The sequence below is a fragment of the Salvia hispanica genome, chromosome 6 (assembly GCF_023119035.1).
Source record: "Salvia hispanica cultivar TCC Black 2014 chromosome 6, UniMelb_Shisp_WGS_1.0, whole genome shotgun sequence".
Lineage (NCBI taxonomy): Eukaryota > Viridiplantae > Streptophyta > Magnoliopsida > Lamiales > Lamiaceae > Salvia > Salvia hispanica.
The window spans coordinates 3723152-3746698 of NC_062970.1; the positions used below are offsets into that span (position 1 = coordinate 3723152).

General features: G+C 32.9%; 2 protein-coding genes across 2 annotated transcripts; both read right to left on the reverse strand.

Moving 5' to 3' along the window:
- Positions 1 to 8168: 8168 nt before the first annotated feature.
- LOC125193777 (cytochrome P450 714C2-like) lies at positions 8169 to 10530 on the reverse strand. The gene is made up of 5 exons (XM_048091652.1): positions 10198 to 10530; positions 9900 to 10126; positions 9301 to 9551; positions 8873 to 9227; positions 8169 to 8789 (listed from the first exon to the last, which is right to left on the reverse strand). Exons 1-5 carry the CDS (start codon positions 10460 to 10462, stop codon positions 8364 to 8366), a joined length of 1524 nt encoding a protein of 507 aa, XP_047947609.1. The 5' UTR covers positions 10463 to 10530; the 3' UTR covers positions 8169 to 8363.
- Positions 10531 to 15182: 4652 nt separating this feature from the next.
- Positions 15183 to 17197, reverse strand: LOC125193778 (cytochrome P450 714C2-like). Its single transcript, XM_048091653.1, has 5 exons — positions 16935 to 17197; positions 16637 to 16863; positions 16198 to 16448; positions 15778 to 16132; positions 15183 to 15699 (listed from the first exon to the last, which is right to left on the reverse strand). The coding sequence occupies exons 1-5, from the start codon at positions 17185 to 17187 to the stop codon at positions 15274 to 15276; spliced, it is 1512 nt and encodes a 503-aa protein (XP_047947610.1). The 5' UTR covers positions 17188 to 17197; the 3' UTR covers positions 15183 to 15273.
- Positions 17198 to 23547: the final 6350 nt, after the last annotated feature.

Genomic DNA, 23547 nt, shown 5'->3' on the forward strand with positions numbered 1-23547 from the left:
TTTTTTGTAGTGAATAGTAATGTAACTACCCAACTATTTATCGAAATATAGATCACAGTTTATATGTCTTGTCAGCCATCTTTTTTAAACAGAAGACCAGTCAATCAACATTAACGTTTTGTCATTATTTTGTTAATAAGTGTTTCGTTTAAATTTTTTAAAATAAGTGTGACATTTTTTCCCATTTTATCCCCATTTAATATTTTCACAAATTTGATAATTAATTGTATTAAATTTTATAATTTTCTTAAAATGTGTGATTTGATGATCTTTATTCAAAAAATAGAGGTATTATTTATTTGATTGCCCATATATTAATACAGTCATTGCTGTGATACATAACTTCTTATTCTCTAATTGCTCCCTGCCAATCTCCATGTTGCTTATAGAATATCAAGGAAGAATAAATGGTCGGTATCCATAAATATTCTCCTTGCTACTGAGATTTCAAACAAGCAAAATTGGTTTTCAAATCTTAGCTTATTTTTTTACAATAAAAGGATTAACTAAACATCCCAAACTTTATTAATTTTTGTAAACTAACTTTATGACAACAAAATTTACACTCCACGTAAATGTTCAAAGGTATAAATAAATTACAATGCAATACCCTGCATGATACCAGACATGCTTTTTTACATTATGCCTTGTGTAATGTTTTCTTATAATTGTGAGCTAACTATGACATGTCAAAATCCACATAGAAGTGCATTGGTGGAGATACAAAATACAGAATCAACTTTTTTTAAAAAAAGTATTCTTGCATAACGCACAAAATAAAATGAATTACTCTGGTTTGTCTTAGTTATATTACAGTTAATGACTGAGAACATATTTTAGGCTTTTTCCTTAGTTAAAAAATTAATGTGTATTGCTTACACTCATAAGAAAGTGAATTTGACTTATACAGTAAAACAAACCAAATGAAAAACGTCTAGAAAAACAACAGACCTATACTACAATATGAACAGTACCATGACTCAAAGACAATGCAAGTTGACCCAATTGATCCACGAAAAGGTCAGCAAGAGAGGGATAAAATCACACAAAAGACAACGCCAAACCAAACCAAACCAAACAATAAAACAACACGAAACACCTAAATTACTCTTAATTACCGGAAAAATAGTATAAGACCTACACTAATTTAATTTGGGCTGAATGAAATAAAAGTGTTGAAATCTCAAATAAAAAGCAAGTCACCAGTTCAACAAAGTAATAAAGTTTAAAAAAAAAGCACCAATAATGACAAAATAGAGATTATGAATCCACAATCAAATTACTCTAAAAAAGTACTAGTTATGAATAATCGTACGTATATGACTCTAAATGCATTCGTTCCATATAAATTTTGGTGTGATTAAAGTAGATATAAACATTCTTATTGTTAGTTAACATAAAAAAGAATAAAAAAACTGCAATACAAAGAAAAAGGTACTCCCAAGCCCAGCCACTAGCTAGAGGGCTTGTCGTCAATAGCTAAATGACAATACCGAGCTCATTAGATTCCGACCAAAACAAATAAATACCAAATACAGAAACTATACGAATTCGAAAGTTGTATATAAATAAAAAAATAGTACAAATTCGAAAGTGCCATTAATTAGTTTCAAAATGTGGGGACGTTGCCCACTACCCAATTGCATTTTGTCCTTTCATTACTTTCAACTGTTACTAATTATTTTATACTTTAAAAATTGGATATATATTCCAGATTATTTTGTGCACCATGAGTGAGTACCATGTGAATCTCTCTCTATTTATCATTAAAAAAGAATAACAGAATTAGGAGATTGGAATCTTTTATAGGAGTTTGCAATAAAACAGATGGGACGAGAGGAATAGAAAGAGAATGGAAGCTGGCCCAAACAATATAATATTAACACACATTTATATATTTGTGTATGTATAATCAAATAATTAATTAATCCATTTAATACCATCTCAAAAGGATTGGAATTTAAACATAATACAATTACTATTATATATGATTGTATTTATAGGAAAGTGGTAACTGGTTTCACTTGAAGTCGACAACATTGAGATGTGTAATGCCTATTAATGGTCTAATACAATACTAGTATTTTGACTAATCATAATTGAATGCTAAATGCCCTTCAAAAAACACACACGGACGCACACACACATATGTGTGTAAATTGAATTCTTATGTATCTCGAAATTGGAATTCCTATGAGCTTGGTATATTCTTTCTAAGCTATGCCTGAAAATTATCAAACATAGCGTGGTACTAACTAATTAATTAGTTAAATATTAATACACACTTAACGTATTTAGAGAGATTTGCTTTTCTTTATTTTTTCTCTTGCAAAATAGTATTAAAAAGGAAAATTATTTAGATATCTCATCATAGCAAGAATAATATTATAGCGGTTTCTATTCAATTTAAAACTAAATAGTAGTAGTATCCTTTTTTTTATAGGCTTCTAATTTGATTCAATTTACTTCATATAATGGGAGTATTTTTGGATGGGATATAGTAGTAGTATATATAGTGGGGGCTTTGCCAGCCTTTGGCGTCACGCCGGCAAAATCTGGTAAATAATCCTGGGGTTCGTATCTTGGCGTGCTTCTATTCCCACTTTTATATTCTTTTTGTTTTTCTCTTTTTATTTCTCCTTTTTAGAAAGTATTTTCTACCCTTTTTAATTAGCCTTTAATACAAGAATCTATGCAATTCGAACACAGCTTTGTGGAGTCCTAGAATTTTGTTTGGTGGTTGTATCCAATCATGGTAAAATCCAGATATGGGGCAATTACATGCTTTTCTCACTTCTATGCGTTACTTCAAACTTCAAACCCAAGAACTTCTATCCATTTTGCTTTATCCTTTTGCAGGATAACTTCCTTTCTCAGTGGAAATCGGATTCATACATTTAATAATAAAATAGTGACCCCCTAGTATATTTTTTCCATAAAAATGAGGGGTATTTATTGTTTTATTCAATAATCAAAACTATTTATTGATAACAAAAAACAATAATTTTAATTTGGTGATTGTCGGGTGAATTTGAGAATGAGCTGAGATTACATTTTCGAAAGATTACGTAGGCGAGAGAATTCAAATATTCAATTGTTCAAAACTCATGGTCTGACTATGTTGGAAAATCGTAATTATTGGTGTATTGTTAATCCAAGTTGAGTAGATGATATATCAATATATATTTATAGGCTCAAAGTTTGAAGTTTTGTGGGTAAGATATGTAACTAATTAAAAATGGTATGGATAAACACACTTTCGACAGGAAGTATATATATTGTTGCAGGGGCGGACACAAAAATGAATATGAGTAGAGGCTAAATTTTTAAATTTTTATTTAAATTTTTTTTTATATAATTTAAATTATCAATAATGGCTTTTATACTATAATATGTGTAAAATATGAACATATTTTGAAACTTTATAATAGATTTTTTAAAAAATTGGGTTCATTAGGGGCTAAAGCCCCTATTGATAATCTTATATCTAAAGTTTGACTAATGATCCTTTATTAGATCTACATTTAATAAAGGATCACAAGAGAATATTAAAATTGCACAATTTTGATATAAGATAAACAACCTATCAAATTAGTGGTTGCAGTATAATGTCATATAATATACAAAGATGAATTTGAATAGAACTAACAATATTAACCCTAAAATCGAAAATTGTTTGACCCAGTTGATATCTTGAAAAGGATCCAAATTTTCATGCAAGCAAAAACACGGTAAGCATTAATGCCAACACTAAAATGGACGAACAAATTTACTAAACAACAAAAAATAATAATAAATTATGCATTTATTTCTTTTGTTGTTTCCTACCCTTATTCGCACCAATATTAGTGAATTGATTGTTTCTTCCAAAAGGGGTTTTAATTACTTGCAAAACCCCATATTCTGTACTTCATTGGCAGTATTTGGAAAAAATGTTACAGCCCCATCATTATTTTTGTTATAATTTTGGGCTGCAATTAGCCAAATTATTAATTGACCTTATAAAATGCCAAGATCTGGTCTCTTTGCTACATGTACTGAAAGTCAGTGCAGTTATCAGTGTTGTCTGTTCTATTTGGTATGACTAAAATACATAAAATTTTGCATGTGAGGTGAGGTTCTGCACTGCCATATATGTGTCGCCAACGTCGATTGATTTTGATGAAGATATACTTCGATTTATAATTTTATTTCAAAAACTATTTGTAATTTTTGTGCTTAATTTAGAAAAGATAGTCATGACTTGTTATTAGTTATTACTATGGTCCCCTGTCCAAGTGTGATACTCTAGGTCTTAAACTTTTTTTAATAATTTTATTTTCAGTTTTAATAGTTTATTTGGATTTATAGTAATTATTAACTAGAGTCGCAACTATGATTTATAATTAAATGCTTATACATCAAGACAGGCGCACCCTTCGTATTTTCATGATTAAAAATCAAAAAATAATTCTCCCATCTCATAACTAAAATAATATACTATTATTTAAACGTTTCCCTGAATCAATATTACTAGTACAATTTAAACATATCTTGACAGTGACGTTTTATTGGTTTTACATATATATACAACATGTGAACAGGAGCAACATACACAATTGGTCCAAGTGTTTTTAATTTTATCTTATCGTTAATTTATTTCCCCTACCATAAAACAGTAAATATTTGTAATAGATAAGAAATTGACAGTGTGATCATATATGACATATTTTTCCCTTGTAATTTTGTTTCTTTACCATGTACTACTGTTTTTAAATTGAGTTAAAATCCGGTCGTGTAGTTATGGATATTTCAGTATTCGTATAATTCTAAAAAAATATGATATAAAATTAATACAGTATAAATTATTATCGGAAAGAACAGAGACAACTTTGGAGGCACGGTGCATTGATTGCATTCAAATTTGAATATAATCTAACGCATTTGGAACAATTAATGGATCCATTAGTTTATATATTAGCTCAACTGAAATGGCACACGCTCCAAATATTCTTGAATTTGTTGAGCTGTAAAAACTTGAAATTCGTGCCAAATAAGAATTAACTAGCTAGACTATTAACCTCAAAATAAAAATTATAAATAAGTAACTAGAGCACTACATTATTTCAAACCAATGAATGGTGATGTTATCTGACAAGTTAAACGATAGGATGAGTAAATATAACATAATTATAAATTAAACAAAAATAAATAGAAGTCTAACATATTTTTTTGTCAATAAATTTTTATATCTATTTCTGCTTACATATCCCGTCAACTTCATCATGCTAGCTAGCTTATACTACCTGTCGCTGACTGCATTATACATATGCTTTGAATTTATGATATGCATGCAATTCATATCTTTCATATTAAATATGCATATAATTTGATATGTATAATATGAGTAAGCCGAAATTTTACCTTGCACACTAAATTTGTGTAATTTAATATGCAGAATTTGAATTCATACCATGCAAGTTTGTTAAATATGTATGAAAGTTGACCAATTTATAATATTATTAGCAGATTTTTTCATGCAATGCCAAAATCGGTTATGCTCAACTTTATAGTATTAGTAGCGCAGAAGTTTGATTGTGCGGATTTATATTCAAACTATCAAGTCAACAATAATCAGAAAATAATACACAAAAATGGGGCATGGATCCAAGCTCAACAGGGGTGTTGTGCTCTTACAATACAGTAATTTATTTATAAAATCAAATACTATTATTTTTTTAAATATTATGTTGTGAGATTAAAACACTCCTGCTGTGGAGTTTCATGCCCTAGAAAATAACATGAAACACAATTCCAGTTATTCAATAAATTTGAAAAAAGCAGTGAAGATTCATCAATTCAAATGCAACCATAAACACAAAGAAGCAAATCTAGAAAACTACTAGCATACATGACAACGCCAAAATTTAAATAATTCATATAAGGTCATTGATATAATGTTTTGCATATCTGAACGATAATCTTTAAATAAATCTTTTACATTATTGTAGATGATATGGCAGATAGATAATTAATTGATTATCATATTTGTCATGGTCAAGTCCTAATTGATAATGTTCCTAGAGGAGCTCCTATTTGAGTTAAATTGTGCATGTGAATTAATATTTTTTTATATAACAATAATAATTGAGTTTCTGTACTCCTAACCCTGGGGAATAATTAATATAAAAAATTAAGAACCATATTTGTAATATAGGTCAAAACATTTAGGGCAAGATTAATTATTTAATACAGTAAAACGAATAAAAGTTAAAATTATTGGGTATGCAAGATTCATTTGAAGGCCCAATCCTAATTTTCTTTGGAATTCTTAATTCAGCCCATATAAAATCTCTATAGAGTAGTAGGACTAGAGTAAAAGAAAATTCGAGATAGAGATAAGATGGTGTACCAAATTTAAGATCAACTATAAATTTATAATGGAGCTTTTAGATTAAGAGTTCATCCGAAGATGTTCGATTCAACAAAAAGCACTGGATGAGCAAGGCTGACAAATGAAGGCAAGCCTTACGACAAGTCCAAGTAATATACTCCTTCCGAGTGAAAAAAAAAAATGATTCAATTACAAAGGAACAGAGGGAATACTATATATATTATTCTCTTCGTCCCAAATTATAATAGTCTTCCTTTTCCATATTATTATATTCAAAAAATTAGTTCATTTTTATTTTTGGCAAACTTTCATCACTTATGAGGCACAATTTTTATTTTTGGCAAATTTCATCACTTATGAGGCGTGCCTCATAATTCCACTAAAATTTTTCAATCATTTTTTACCTATGTCTCTCATATTTTATCAATCTCAAATAAATTTTTTGTCGTATTCAAAGTCCCTATATTTCAAGGGCCAGAGGAGTATCATATAGTAATTCTCTAAGTTGGTCATGCAAGTATTACATATGAAAAGTCAACCTGATACTGGATCGGGTTTTTCCGGAGATGAATTAAGAGAGATGAAAAAATAGAGATATAATTATTTCTATTTTAGGAAACATTTCATTTATAATGAGACAATAAAAAAAAGAAAAACATTTCATTTTTAATGGGACAGAGGGAGTAGATTCTTAGGTTTGATGCCTTGTCTACAACTCCATCTAACGAGAAAACGAAAGGCGCCGAGATATTCTATGACCCAATCGTTGGGACAAACTGTGAAATCGAGAATTGACAAGACGGCAACGCATTTTGATTAAGATTGACATTAACGCTCAAGTCAAGAGAAAATAGTAAACTCCGAATTTGCAGTATTGCTTTTCAAAGGGAAATAATGAAGAAATTAATTCTGCTTGACTTGCTTAATTAACTAAGATAGACATATCTTTTTATATAAGGCGGCAATCATCAGTATATATCCATGTGTAGATTTATGATTGCAATTTTAAATATTTTTTGAGAGAATTTTCAGACAAGTTGGTTTGAACTTTCAATAAAGGTGCATGACTGTTAAAAAATGGTAATTGTAGCGTTAGGAATGAATGTGATGGCCGCCTTATTTCCCATTACAAAATAAAAAGAGCTTAGAATGTTACACACCTCACTTAGGCTTAAATGATTTTAAAATTTTTAGTAGTATAAGCATAAAATTAAAATGCTTTGATTACTCATATATTAACATGTTTAAACATTCGATTAAAAATATTACTAAAACAGAAATAATGGCTTAAATAAATTTAGTCCAACATTCCTTAAACTTACCATATAACGACAAATACTCATCTACACTTACATTAGATATTATGGATTTTTTTTAGTTACCAAGTATATCCATCAATGAGCCCAATGACTATTTCCTATACTGATTTGTAGGCATCTCGATGGATGAAACAACTGACCCAATGACTATTTCCCGCATTGATTTGTAGGCACCTCGATTGGTGAGCCCATTGACTATTTCACACACTGATTTGTAAGCATCTCGATGGATAAAACAATTGACCCAATGACTATTTCTCACATTGATTTGTAGGCACCTCGAATGATGAGACAGCTGGCTCAAGGATTTAAGCTGCTTCATACTCAAAGGCAAGGATCAATCTCCTGACCACTTGGTTAAGGATGGACGAGTCCCATGCCACTCGACCAAACTCCACGGATTTAAGGACTTTTTATACATCGTTCAATCATTAGGCCTAGTTCCACTAGCTACGTAAATAAATGTGCAAATTATATAATAATGCAGCCATGTAGGACCAGCTGAATTTCCCATTTCAATACATTGTCAATTAAGTTAGAGATGACAAATAAGACCAACTAATTAACCATCTTAAATGCATACAAAAAAAGAAGAAAAACCACTTATTTGCGTACAAACTTATTTGAAAGAATAACCAACACAAAAAGCAACTTATTCGTACTCTTCTTAATTAAATCTTGTTAATTAAAATGTGAACTCCATGCTTTGGCTCTATCATCATGGTCATCTCTGGCTTATGAACATATTTTGGAGACAAAGTGAAGGAGAAGTTGGAGATGATTAGAGCCATGAGGTACTTAAGCTCCATCATTGCCAAATGTTGCCCAACGCACACGCGCTGTCCAAACCCGAACGGCATGTAGCAACTCGGGTTCTTGCACGCACCCGAGATTCCATTTTGGAACCTCTCGGGCTTGAATTGGAGCGCATCCGGACCCCATATGTCACGGTCCGTATGCAACGTGGCCACCATGGTCCACACGTTCACGCCCTTTGGCACGTGCACGTTCCCTATCTTAACATCTTTCGACACCTCCCTAGCTAGGGTTGGCGATGGCGGATACAACCTCATTGTCTCTTGAATCACCGTATGCAACTGCAACAAACACAAACATATAAAAATCAAACTAATATTTCTTTATCTTACTCACATTTTATTACTATGTCGTCTCATCTAACCTGTTTCATTTTACGAAGCATGTCAACGTCGGGGACCTGCCCCCGACACACTTGCTCTACTTCTTCCCGAATGCGCGTTTGCCACTCGGGATTCGAAGCTAACAACATTAAACACCAAGAAGCTGAAATGGCAGATGTCTCGAAGCCAGCTAAGTATATGTTTCTGCAGTTATCGACAATGAACTGATCCATCGCAGATGTTGTTGAGTAAGTCCCCTTTGCTCCTTCCACAAGAGTTTGAAGCAAATCCTTCTCGTATCCAGCCTCTTCTCTCTCCTTTACAAGCTTCAATATTGATGTCCGGATTTCCTTCTCCAAAGCCCATATCTTTCTATTGCTCTTTGTCGGAAGATGCCTATATATATACATGAGAAAGATTATTTTTTGCTTAGTCCATTAATTAGTCATTACTATATAACTAGTTATACCTTAATCCGGGAAGGCCAACAGACATTGTTTTCTTGGACACAAGCTCTTGGAGAGCCCCAAGCTTCAAGAAAATATCATGCCCTTTAGTATAATTACTCCCAAAACAAGCTCTCGAAATAATATCTCCCGAAAATCTCTTCATGTAACTGTCGACAGCGATGTCAAGAACTCCACCATTGTTGGCTTCGATTTCTTGCTTCCATGTATTCACCACTGTGTCTGCCGATTCAGTGATTATGCTCATCATTCCCTGCATCACCATCCCTGACTTAGTACTACTAGTATTTTCTTGACCAAAAAATACTCTATTCATTCTAAATTATGAGTATAGTATTTTTTGTAATTCTATTATAGACTAAATATGAGAATTCATCCCAAAATAACTAATCTCTTAGACGAGATGTAATTGTGTTAAACAACCAATGTGTGGGGTAATAAAGTCTAAAGATTGACCGTGTTACGACCCCTTTAAGATTCAACGTCCTTATTGGTCATGGCCATAATTCCTACATCAATTGTCTTACACAATTGATGTGAGACACTAGAATCCATAACATATTCACCAAGGAAAGTAGGTGTTTTTATATATTTTACTTACCCTAACTTTGTCCATGAACAACTCGGGAGCCATGATCTTTCTTTGTCGTGCCCAAATCGCACCGTTGGATGTCAAGATGCCCTGTCCAAGAAGAGGGCCAAATGTTTTCTGTTGGTAAGCAGGCCTTCCCAAGTCTTGCGACGTCGTCGTTGTGATCTCCTTCACGACGTTTGGATCGCTCACATATAGAACTTGCAGACTCCCCAGAGAAAATGTGAACATTTGACCTATTTAAAAGGAATAAAATACAAGTTAAATTTGTATGCATGAACATTTTAAAATGACTGATGCATCATACCGTATTGCTTCCTCCATTGCTCTAAAAATGGGAATACGGAGGCGGTGTTGTGGACGGCTGGCGGCCCAGACTTGGCAGCAGCATTCGTGGCAGCGTCCCGGGATTTCTTGATCTCGAGGATGTTGCCTAGGAGGATTTTTGGGGGAGGACCGTTGATTCCTTGTTTCTTCAACGCTTTTTGTATCTTAGTAGGCTTTGCCACCAGAGAAACGTAGAGGTGGACAATGAATCCGAGCACCAGAGCCAGAATTGTTGAGAGAAACATCTTTCTTTAGTGAAAAAGCACAAATACTAGGAATGTATTTGGTTGATGATGTGGTGATCAACTTTTAGTTCTAGTGTGTGTATATATAGACATGTCACATGTAGTAGGAGTAGTATTATGGGCTTTAAATAAATATGGCATGGTTCAGTTGGTTGGCAGCCAATTGTTGTTAATGTGGATTGACTTAGTAAATGAGTCAATAGTTGATGGTAACAATTAAGTAGTGCTTCAGTTGCTGATCAAATTTGACTAGCTGATCAAGAATTCCTATGAATACTATGAACTGTTATAGATAATTTTATCATTAATTAACTAAAATATTGTTCGTCCATTATTGGGTGAGTATCCATTTCCACGATTTCTAGAAGAGCTATTATTGGGTTAGTATCCATTTTCCAGATTATTGCTAGAGGCTGTAGACCAAATTCAATTAAATAATGATTTAGTATAGGATTAACCTATTCCGTAAGGTCAATAATTATATTTAAATATAACATATACAGGACGAATTCAACCTTTAAGTTCTTGATTAGAAGTTTTCCACAGAAAAAATAAAATTTCGTTCAAGATTTATATACCCCGTGACACTTTGGCACTTTAATAAATATTATTTTCTATTATGGATTGACTCATGTGAGATTAATGGGAATTCGATTTTTTGACTTTATTAAATGTTTGATCAGTAGCCAAACATTAGAGCTTCTGACCGCATGAAATTCAATATCCCATGTATCGGCATTACATTTACATCCAATATTTAAATACTAAATTAATAATTGTAAAAATATTTATAATGAAAATAAAATTTTATATTTATAAGGAATCAATAATAAATCTATGAAAAAGGAATTCAGATGAAATCATATACCCTACTTTTGAATTTATCATTCATAATAATGAATTCTTATATAAAAAATGACATAAATTAAAGTATTTTTTAATACTACTCCCGCCGTTCCTCTGTAATAGAAACATTTCATTTCGGCACGAGAATTTAGAAATTGTGTTAAAAGTGAGTTAAGTGGAGGGAGAAATTGTATTGGAATACTTTGATAGATTTGTTTTGAAATAAAGCTACTTATTAAAATATACGAAAATTTAAATACAAATTATTACTAAAATTTTATTATCCAAACGTGATCTGAACATATCGTTATAATTCTTATAAAATTTCCTATTAACTGATATATTTTTTGCGAAAAATAATTTATATCAAGAGAGATAAGTACATATTATAAATTTTTGAGATATTTTGAGGAGTATTTACAACCAGAATTAATATTATTATCCTTTTTAATTATATATTGAAAAGTAGTTATTTTAATTTTATCACATCCCTATGTTTGCATTTGGAAAATGGCATATGGTTCAACATGAATCAACAATATGTAGGTAGTCATGCGGGATTTTGAAAAGGAAAATAAATAGTGTTGGAAACTGATGGTTTTAATTTTTATAATCTTATTTCTAATAATTTATGCACCACCATTTGACTAGACTAATCTGTGGGTGCAGTACTGTGGATAGAAAATGAAGAGAATGTTTAAAATGATTGAGAATTTTTAGAATTTTTGATTGGTCTGAATATAACAGTATTCTTAGAATTCATTTGGCTGTGGTGAAAATTTCTACCATTAGTACTACTACTTGATAGTTGGCCTTTCAAAAGTTTTGATATTGAATCTTTTCCATTCCTTATGTACTGTTTGATAGAAAATATGGTCGCAGTGATAATGGGCTGGCTGACGTTTGATTTGTGTTTGGGGTTTGTGGAAAGTATCGATATGACGATTTTGCCCAAGGTTACAATTATTTTGACAAATACTCCCTTCGTCCCACATTTATAATCATATTTAGTTAGGGCACGAGTTTTAAGAAATTGATGGAGTGTGGTAATTAATGAAGTGAGATGGTGGAGTATGTAATAAATGAAGTGAGATGGAAGAGTGAGATAGTGGAGTGTGTAATAAATGAAGTGAGATGAAGGTGTGTATAATAAATTAAGTGAGTTGGTTGAAGGTGGGTCCCTTGTTGACTTTTTGGTTTTTTATTTTTGTTTTGGTTTATTTTTATGTTGATAATGACATTTGGGTGTAATTTTAGTGAATAATGGGATAAAATTTTATATCCAAATATGGAAAATTCTAAATGTGACTATAAATATGGGACGGACTTTTATGACAAAATGTGACTATAAAACTGGGACGGAGGGAGTATGTCCTAGCAAATGATTTTCCTTTCTCTTACATATTAAAGCATTTCTATTAAGTTATTGTCAGACCTCAACTCTTATTACTTCTGCATTTACTATAAATAAATTCTAAATTTAAAATAAATAATCACATTTCGAATACATAAAATGCATATATTATATCATTTCAAAAATCAACATTTATCAAGTACATATTTATCAAGTACATATTTCAAACAATTCTAAACTGTAGTGGACCCTCTCACCACTCTATATACTATACATTTATCTATATGCAAAAATGATAAGGAGAAGAAGGTTGCCAAAATGCGTCAGCCGCCGACCTTGATAACATGTGGAGTTCCTTTTGCTCTCGTCAACCCAAAAGGTTCACTGATATCTTATTCCTGAAAAATATTAGTGGTTTATATGAGCCACAACTCAGTGTATATAAACCTTACCTTTAATTCCACAGCTCAAAAATCGAACATATTCTTTAACCAATACATATAACAATAACCAACAATTATTAGAAATAATTTCATATACATATGCATATGCCACTCTGTTCAGTTTATTATTCTGTCACAAATCAAGTCTGGTATCTGCCCGAAATTCTATTGTATATGACCCGAAGGTCCAATTGTCTTTGTACATATATATGACCCGAAGGTCCATTGCCATTGTATATATGACCTATAGGTCCCATTGCCACTGTATACATATATATGACCCGTAGATCCATTGCCATAATATTTGACCCAGAGCATGACTGTCACAGATCCTCTTTAATCCAATGATTCAAATAATTCCAAAACCATGTGCAAACATAACAATTGCATCAATTACATATTTCTATCATATTCCACTATTGATATCAAATACTCCCTCCGTCCCGCTTTAGCAGTCCTATTGACTTTTCTGCCATCTTTTTGGAAAAATGATAAAAAATAGTTAAAGTGGAGAAATGGTAAAGTAATAGAGACAATAATGTAGATAAGACTCTTCTCTATATTATTCTTTTTCTTAATTTACCATTTCTCCTCTTTAACTATTTTTTATAATTTTTACAAAAAGAGGGCAGAAAAGTCAATGGGACTGCTAAAGCGGGACGGAGAGAGTAACACATAATCATATCAGAGTCACATCATATAATTCAATTATTCACTTTATATAAATACCTAGCAAAGAAGCACATAAAATATGTAAAATTAAAAATATTATTTATACACATCTGGATATGTAAAATTAAAAATATTATTTATATACATCTGGATACGATAAGTTAGCTAATTGAACTCCTGATTCCATCTACTAATTTACTCTCGATCCTAACTGCATAAGCTTAAACTATGTACTATTTTTTTTCCAGCTCTTTTACTCTCTGCACTCAGGCTTCTTCCCCTTCTTTTTCTTATTTCCTCAATTATACTCTCAAATATATGGAGGTGTCCTCGTAAAAGCTTAGTCACTAGCTTTAAATTAGTTCAAGTAATAAAAATGTACATGCATTGCTTCTCCAACTCCCACGTATTATCTCATTTTATGTACATATACTTTTATTAAATTACTATGCCGGCTAAGGTTTTATCATATTAAAAAGTTTCTTAAATTGGGCGTACGCCCAAATGTACATATAATATGCATAAAAAGAAATTAGCTATATAATATTAAAGTAGATCACTAAATATAACCACGCTTATAGTTAAATTTACACACACATACGCATACTTATATATGTGCATGTACAACTATATTTCTTTCACATAATTTACTAAGCAAAATATTATATAGCAACCTACTTAAAACTCTATAATTCTAATAAAAATATTTCATCATATAATTATAATAAAAATATGTAATTATGCAATATGATATATGATTTGGGTTACGGATGTCACAGCTATATATACTCCCCCACTCCCAAAAAAGATGACCTCTTTCTTGGACGGTTATACAGTTTTATTTTATATATTGAGTGGAGAAAGTAAAATAAGAAAAATAGAATAAAATAGAGATAAAGATGTTATCTTAGTAATGAATTATTTTGGATAGGACAAACTAAAAAGGGAAATGAGTTATCTTCAATTGGACAAAGAGAGTACAATCCTCTTATTTATAAATTAGGATCATATGCGATTCGACCTCATAATACATTAGGGAAAGAAATGGTAAAAAATCCGAATGGAACTTATAGATACTCTCAACTCAACTTAATAATTTAAATAAACTGTTTCTACAAAATAACATAAAATAAGTAACACAAAATAAATAATTAAATCACTAAATTTATGTGGATTTTCTACAATATTCGAGAGATGCGTATAATTTAAAAGTTTTGACATCTTTATTAATAAAGTCGAGAGACTTGAGCTTTTACGAGTTTCTAACTTGATTCTAGAAGGAGGTACTTGTGTTTTAGTCCTAATCTACCATTTGTAATTCCGAGATATCGTCAAAAAGTATAGAGAAAATAAATACTAGTACAATTTCAAATCACCCACATAACCATATATATAAATTGCTACAAAAGAAGAAGGAAAAAGACACTCATATGCGCACAAACTTAACTAAAAGATTAGCCAACAAAAAAAAAGCAACTTGTACGTACTGATCTTAATTATATCTTGTTAATTAAAATGTGAACTCCATGCTTAGGCTCTATATTAATCGTCATCTCTGGCTTATGGACATAGTTGGGAGACAAAGTGAAGGAGAAGTTGGAGATGATTAGAGCCATGAGGTACTTAAGCTCCACCATGGCCAGATGTTGCCCGACACACACACGCTGTCCAAACCCGAAGGGCATGTAGCACTTGGGGCTCTTGCAAGCACCCGAGATCCCATTTTGGAACCTCTCCGGCTTGAATTGGAGAGCATCTGGACCCCATATGTCAGGGTCTGTATGCAACGTGGCCACCATGGTCCACACGTTCGCGCCCTTAGGCACGTGCACGTTCCCTAACTTCCAGTCTTTCGACACCTCCCTACCCAGGGTTGGCGCCGGGGGATACAACCTCATTGTTTCTTGAATCACCATGTGTAGCTGCAAATATAAAAAAAAAATCTATTAAAATCAAACTAAAGTATAGTATCTAATTATAAAATGATCGTCTGATCAAACCTGATTCATCTCACGTAGCATGTCTAAGTCAGGGACTCGGCCCCGACAGACTTGCTCTACTTCTTCCCGAATGCGCGTTTGCCACTCGGGGTCCGATGCTAACAGCATTAAACACCAAGAAGCTGAAACAGCAGATGTCTCAAAGCCAGCTAAGTATATGTTTCTGCAGTTATCAACGATGAACTGATCCATCGCAGATGTCGTTGAATAAGTCCCCTTTGCTCCTTCAACAAGAGTTTGCAGCAAATCCTTCTCACATCCAATTTCTTTTCTCTCCTTTACTAGCTTCAGTATTGATGACCGAATTTCCTTCTCCAAACCCCAAATCTTCCTATTGCTCTTTGTCGGAAGATGCCTATATATGACACATGCGTATTACTACTATTTTCTGCTTAATTAGTCATTAATTACTAGTTATACCTTAATCCGGGAAGGCCGACACTCGTGAATTTCTTGGACACAAGCTTTTGGAGAGCCTCAAGCTTCAAAAAAATGTCACGCCCTTTAGCATAATTACTCCCAAAACAAGCTCTTGAAATAATATCTCCCGAAAATCTCTTCATATAACTGTCCACAGCGATGTCGAGAACTCCACCATTGTGGCCTTCGATTTCTTGCTTCCAAGTATTCACCACTATGTCGGCCGATTCAGTGATTATTCCCATCATTCCCTGCATCACCCAAAAAATACATAATATAATTTCTATCCATCCTAAATCAGAGAGAAAATAATTTTCTAAATTATAAAGTTCATATATATTTTAAGGGACAGAGGGAGTATAGTTCAATTCCTTACAATTCAATTCCAATTATGTGTCCTAAGAAAAGTGGGTGAATTCGGTATTTTACTACTACTTACCCTAACTTTGTCCATGTACAACTCGGGAGCTATGATCTTTCTCTGTCGTGCCCAGATCGCAGCGTTGGACGTGACGATGCCCTGGCCAAGAAGTGGACCAAGTGTTTTCTGCTGGTAAGCAGGCTTCCCTAAGTCGTGCGACGTCGTTGTTGCAATCTCCTTCACAATATTTGGATCGCTCACATATAGCACTTGCAGACTTCCCATAGAAAACGTGAATAGTTTACCTAAAAGGAAAAAAAAACAAAAACAAAGTTAAATTTAAGAAGCTCCTTTTGGAATGAGTGCTGCGTCATACCGTATTGCTTCCTCCATTCCTCTAAAAATGGGAATACGGAGGCGGTGTTGTGGAGGGCTTCGGAAGGCGTGTTCGCGGCTGCGTCCCGGGATTTCTTGATCTCGAGGATGTTGCCGAGGAGGATCTTTGGTGGGGGACCCTTTATTCCTTGTTTGTTCAACGCTTTCTGTATCTTGCTCGGCTTTGCCACCACAGAAATATAGAGGTGGACGATCAATCCTAGCACCACAGCAACAATTGTAGAGACCAACATCTAGAAATTAGAAAACAACAAATACTAGCAATATATTTGGTGATGAACTTTTTTGTTGGTGTGTATGTAAATATATAGGCCTTGTATTAATGGGCTTTCAAATTACTTTTCGTTGGTCTAGTTGGATGCCTTCATTTGCCTTCATGCTGATTAACAATTTGACATAGTAGTTGTAATGATTCATCTTTTAATATTGTTAAATAGGGAGTATATATCGTCGTTAATCATTTACTATATTTTAAAAGCGACACAACTATTAAATAATTTATCCAGATAACCTAAATGTTGTGTGCGATGCACAAACTATTAATTTAATCTCACTCTGTCACCCTGTGTATAGTTTTTTATTTTAGTTTATCCCTTATTAATTCTCCCACATCATTTTTATTATTGTTGGTAGGGATGTTAATTGGGCTAACCCGCTCGGGTTCGGGCCAATCCACTCGGATTGTTGGGCTATTTGGGTGCGAGTTATTCGGATTGTAAATTTTTCTGGCTATAAATTTTCGGCCCTAGCCCTAAATCTTCGGGTTTCGAGTTAACCCACGGGCTATTCGGGCCAAAAGTGATCTTATGTGTTACTTTCTATCCAATTCAATATTCTAACTTATAAAAAAAAATACTACTCCATATTATCACAAATAGTAAAGTATTATCAAAGTGATCAAGAGAAATAAAATAATAACAATTGAAAATTGAAACAAAATACATAAACATATCGCTAATTAGTAGAACACGTGAATGTGACTACAATTAAATGGAAATCATGCATTTAAAAGGAGTTGAATTGCATTCTTAATTATATACTCATAAAATAAATTCAAGTAGTTAAAAAAGATAGTATAGATAGCATGTGTCAAAAATAAATTCTATGAACTTAAGGACATTCTTCGTACATTAATAACTTTGGAAGTTTCGACTGGATCATTCTCTTCAAGAGGAAAGACGTAATGCGGCATTTAATATGAGTAAATATCAATAACATCTATATTCCATATGACCTCAACTTTCAATTTGAGAGAAAATACATAATTAACATACATACTTCAAATCAATGTTGCTTTTAATATTGTAATTACCATATATACTTCATATAAGTATATAACCCAAAATTTTAATTACATTTTATTTTAAATGCTCAACCCATGGGCTAACCCGCAACCCACCCGGGCCAGCCCGCATAACCCGCTGACCCGAACGGGTCAGCCGCGTAGCCCTATTCTGTATTTGGGTTGCGATTTTTCGGCCCTAACCCTATGACTTTACCGGATTATTCGGGTCGACCCGCGGGTTTCGGGCTAGATTGACATCCCTAATTGTTGGTAATAGATTTTACATTCCACTAACTTGATTCCACTAACTTTATAGTATTAATACTCCCTCCGTCCAAAAAAAAAAATAGAGCACATTTATCATTTTTGGCCGTCCACAAAAAATAGAGCACATTCATTTATGGAAAGTTTTCAACAAATAATAACCCTGCACATCATTCCACTAATACTACTTCTCACTTATTTTTCTCCTCTCTTACTTTTTTCCCTTCTCTCATACTTTACCAATTATACATTAAAACCCATGACATACACCAATTGCTCTATTTTTTGTGGACGGAGGGAGTATATAAAAATTGAACTCACATATCACTAACTTTTTTCAATCACTTTTTTTTTATATTTTTTAAAATTCGTGTCACGTCAAAATAGGATACGGAAGACTGAGGGAGTATTTGATTAATCTAAATATTAAAAATATAAGCAATATCTACCTAGCATAAAAATAATATAAATGCATGCAATAACAAAAATCATAGTATAACACATTAACATTAACATTACTTGTGATAATAAAACTGTAATTAAATTAAAGTGTACATCAATTATAAAAAGTTTACAATTTTAATAAAAATATTCACATAAACATAAAAAAGTAAATTTATTAATATAGTAGTAATTAATCATTAGTGGAATAGTGAAAATATAGTACTAAGTTTATTTTATATAATCACAATTTTAGGCAATGATTTGACCACCTAATGATTACTAATACAGTTACATGTATGAAATATAAGTTTATGTATTTAAAATGATTTTTTTTTTTAAGATTTTCATATATGTATTTTTTAATTACTAATGTTATTCTAATAATTATTTTATTAATTTTACATGCATTTTATATAATATACGTATGTCAATTAAAATTTTCAGCGCAAGTAATTGCTTCTCAATTTTTGTGACGAATAAGTTTTTTTTAGGGGTTTGAGTTTGACAGATTTGAGAAAGATAAATAATTACTAAATTATTTTAGAAAATACGATAACTACTAAAATTGTTTAAAAATTCGCGTTAACATGTCTTGCGTATAAAAGATTCTATTACTACTATAAACAAGATTACACTTAATTACTTACTTTTTTTTAATTAATTTAAGACTTTTCGAATATTACACATAACATTATTTTAGGCAATCAAATCTGGAGATGTGATTTGGATTTGATTACTGTCAACTAAAACTAGCATTATTATAACGTCTAACCACATTAAAGATTAAGATCAAGTACTAATTATTCAAATTATTCAATACACAAACATATCATTGGCAGAAAGCAACATGTTTTAAAATTAGGAGTCAACTTAATCACGATTTACGATTGGCAGAAGCAACATGTTTTAAAATTAGGAGTCGTGTCATTGCTATCACATTATGTTTATAAAGATCTCATTCATAATTACATTATATAATTTCTATCATGGAAGACGTGTTTTGTATCTAAGTGATTATATTATCAAGGAAACTGTCTATGAGAATTGAGAAGATCGTATAACTTCTATTGTAGTAGACTAGTAGTACTTACTACGAAGTAAGCGATTATTACTTCTACCATAGAAATATATTTTGTAACACCTAAGTGATTATATTTATTATGCAAAGTACTGTTCGGAAGATCGTTTGATTTCCTATCATGAACAACATGGTATGCGATATGTTAGTGTTACTATGGTTTTAAAGATACTCCGTCCGTCCGCCATTAGAAGTCTCATTTAAGTTCAACACGGGATTTTAAAAATATAAAAGAAAGTGAGTTAAAAAAAGATAGTATAATGTGAGATCCATATTTATATATTGGTTTTGTAATAGAATATGAGTGAAATAAGATGGGGAAAGTGAGGTATACCTACCATTTATAATAAAAATCAACCGGAACTCTTAATGCGTACGAATGGAGTATAAATAGTTTGAGTTAAAATTCTGATATTCAAAGTTTCTCCCAATATTTGTAATAATAATTGACCAATTAAGTAATTTCCTAAGTGGGCCGGAAGCGGGTGCATAATAAATCACATAATAATCAGATCTATTTAGCAGATTATTTAGACAAAAGCTATTCGCGTAATTATCACATGTATCATGCTCATAACTTGAATTAATCATGCTTTAAGAATATTGAAACCTAAAACATGCTTTTCTACGGAGCAGAAAAATACCTAATTAATTCTCCAAAGAATTGAAGATGGCTAGCTTCTTCTCCACGTGATGCTTTGAGTACTAAACCACAAATCTTCTCTCTGGTTCCCGAACTGTATCCCAATATCAGTGTGGGCTGATCTTACTAGAATACTAGGACTTAAATAAAGAAGACAGAAGAAATCCTTTTTGGAATAGGAGAAGATTTCGAAAATCTCCTACAGCTTAGGAGAGGAATTTCGAAAATTACACTAATCTGAATTGTGTTATTTCTGTCTCCTTTATTCTCCTATTTATATTAAGTTCCTTTTGGGCCCAGACAGGGATCTATGGAAGGTTTTGGATATGGGCTCATCCAATTTACTTTTTACTAATTAAATTGAACCCACAATTTAATATAAGTTATAATTGGAATATTACGAGCAGCCACTACAGAAGTAATATTGAACTCTCCCCATCCAAATCCGAAATTATAAGTAATCCGGGTTTCCGTTTAACTTTCATTTCCCGTGCTTAAGATTAAAATGTCCATTAATTAATTAATGTCTGCTATTGACTTAATTAATTAACTTCTTATTAATTCCAAGAGTGGACTTAGCATGAAACGCTTATTTATTATTCATAGAGTAATCACACTCCAACTAGCTAGGTTCCGAATAATAAAACCTCGTTTCGCGCTCCTCTTGAGGACATTATCAAACGAGACTCAGCTCGCGCACGATTCAATATAATAGCAATCCTAGCACCGCTAGATATCGATCACCACTACCCAATATATCAGGATAATTGGGTTACGAAAAACCCGCACCATTTGATAAGTCAAAGTAGTGCATAATCAATACCGTATGCTCAATGCTAACCTACATTGATTAAGAAATAAATATTTATCAAGACCTCGCCTTTCAGTAGATAGCCTAAGGCAAGTCTTGCTGTTAGATCCGTTCAGTGCTATACCACACCAATGTCATCTTATTTCAGTAAGGCTTAGAAATATGCGGACTGACATTGCAACCTTTCTCGATGGATAGTCAAATTCCATCTAGGTTGTGAAATTCATCTTTTTCTTTGTTTAGAACTGACCGTATTACCTTAAAGTGGACGACGCCCACAACCGGTCTACTAAAACAAAGACTTAGACTTTGTTAAGTTAACTTATACATTTAAACATGCATTAACATCCATTAAATGTAAAACATAACAACATTATGACAAAAATAATCTGTTTTATTCATTGGAAAATAAAATAAGAGTTTTACAGTATTCAATCACTCGAAACGTGATTTCTAGTATACAAACTCTAACAATCTCCCACTTATACTCAAAACACTTTCGAGTATACAAAAAAATGTGCTAACGTCTAAATCTCCCACTTATACTGAAAGCGGATTGAGGTCTTGAATTAGTCGAACTCCCATTCCTTCAACATGGCTTTCATACGGCTTTACCGCTAATGCCTTCGTGAAAGGATCTGCCAGGTTGTTCTCTGACTCAATCTTGACCACTTGTATGTCTCCTCTCTGCACTATATCTCGAATGATATGATACTTCCTCTCTATGTGCTTGCTCGCCTTATGAGCCCGTGGTTCCCTCGAATTTGCCACAGCACCAGAATTATCACAATAAATGGTGATGCTCTTGGGCATATTCGCAACCACACCTAAGTCCAGAAGGAAGTTCTTAAGCCATACAGCCTCTTTTGCAGCCTCCGAAGCGGCCACATATTCGGCTTCCATGGTAGAGTCTGCAATGCATTTCTGCTTTACACTCTTCCAAATTATAGCTCCACCTCCTAAGGTAAACACATATCCGGAAGTTGATTTTCTCGAATCTAGATCAGCCTGAAAGTCTGAATCTGTATATCCTAAAGGACAGAGCTCGGCTGCATTGTAAACTAGAACATAGTCCTTAGTCCGATTAAGGTACTTGAGTATGTTCTTTACGGCAGTCCAATGTCCTTGGCCGGGATTTGATTGATATCTTGCTACCATGCCAACAGCAAAGCAGATATCGGGTCTAGTACAAAGCATAGCATACATGAGACTACCAACTGCCGAGGCATATGGTATCCTTCTCATCTCTGCTATCTCAGATGCTGTCTTAGGACACATCTCTTGAGATAAATGGATGCCATGTCTAAAAGGTAGGAAACCTTTCTTGGAATCTTGCATGCTAAATCGTCTAAGTACTGTTTCGATGTAAGATTCTTGGGATAAGCACAACATTCTCTTACCTCGGTTCCTAAGAACCTTGATACCGAGAATGTGTCCCGCATCTCCCATATCTTTCATCTCGAACTGGCTGGACAACCAAGTTCGCACTGATGACAACATCTTTTTATTGTTTCCAATTAGAAGAATGTCATCTACATACAAAACTAAGAACACAACATTTCCTTTTTCAATCTTCTTATACACACAGCTTTCATTAGGGCATTTTTCGAATCCAAACTTTTGAACGGTTTGATCGAAACACTGGTTCCATGATCTAGACGCTTGCTTGAGGCCATAAATGGCCTTCTTAAGCTTCCAAACCATATGTTCCTTGCCCTTTATCACATAGCCTTCGGGTTGTTCCATGTAGATGGTCTCCTCAAGACTCCCGTTTAAAAACGCAGTCTTAACGTCCATCTGCCATACTTCCCAATCCATGTAAGCTGCTATAGACAAAAGTATACGGATCGATTTGAGCATGGCCACTGGGGAGAAGGTCTCATCGTAATCGATGCCTTCCTTTTGGGTATACCCCTTAGCCACTAGTCTTGCCTTGAAGACTTTAACTCGTCCATCGGGTCCACGTTTACGTTTATATATCCACTTGCTCCCAATGGCAGTACAGCCTTCGGGTAGGACAGACAAATCGTAGACGTCTTTGTCTACCATTGATTGTAGTTCCGAATCC

Excerpts from the sequence above, each read along its gene's own strand:
- LOC125193777 (XM_048091652.1), bottom strand. The coding sequence starts at position 10,462 with ATGTTTCTCTCAACAATTCTGGCTCTGGTGCTCGGATTCATTGTCCAC. Across the intron at positions 10,127-10,197 it reads GCAATGGAGGAAGCAATACG|GTCAAATGTTCACATTTTCT; the intron begins GTATGATGCATC and ends CCTTTTAAATAG. Across the intron at positions 9,228-9,300 it reads GTTGGCCTTCCCGGATTAAG|GCATCTTCCGACAAAGAGCA; the intron begins GTATAACTAGTT and ends GTATATATATAG.
- LOC125193778 (XM_048091653.1), bottom strand. The coding sequence starts at position 17,187 with ATGTTGGTCTCTACAATTGTTGCTGTGGTGCTAGGATTGATCGTCCAC. Across the intron at positions 16,864-16,934 it reads GGAATGGAGGAAGCAATACG|GTAAACTATTCACGTTTTCT; the intron begins GTATGACGCAGC and ends TTTTCCTTTTAG. Across the intron at positions 16,133-16,197 it reads GTCGGCCTTCCCGGATTAAG|GCATCTTCCGACAAAGAGCA; the intron begins GTATAACTAGTA and ends TGTCATATATAG.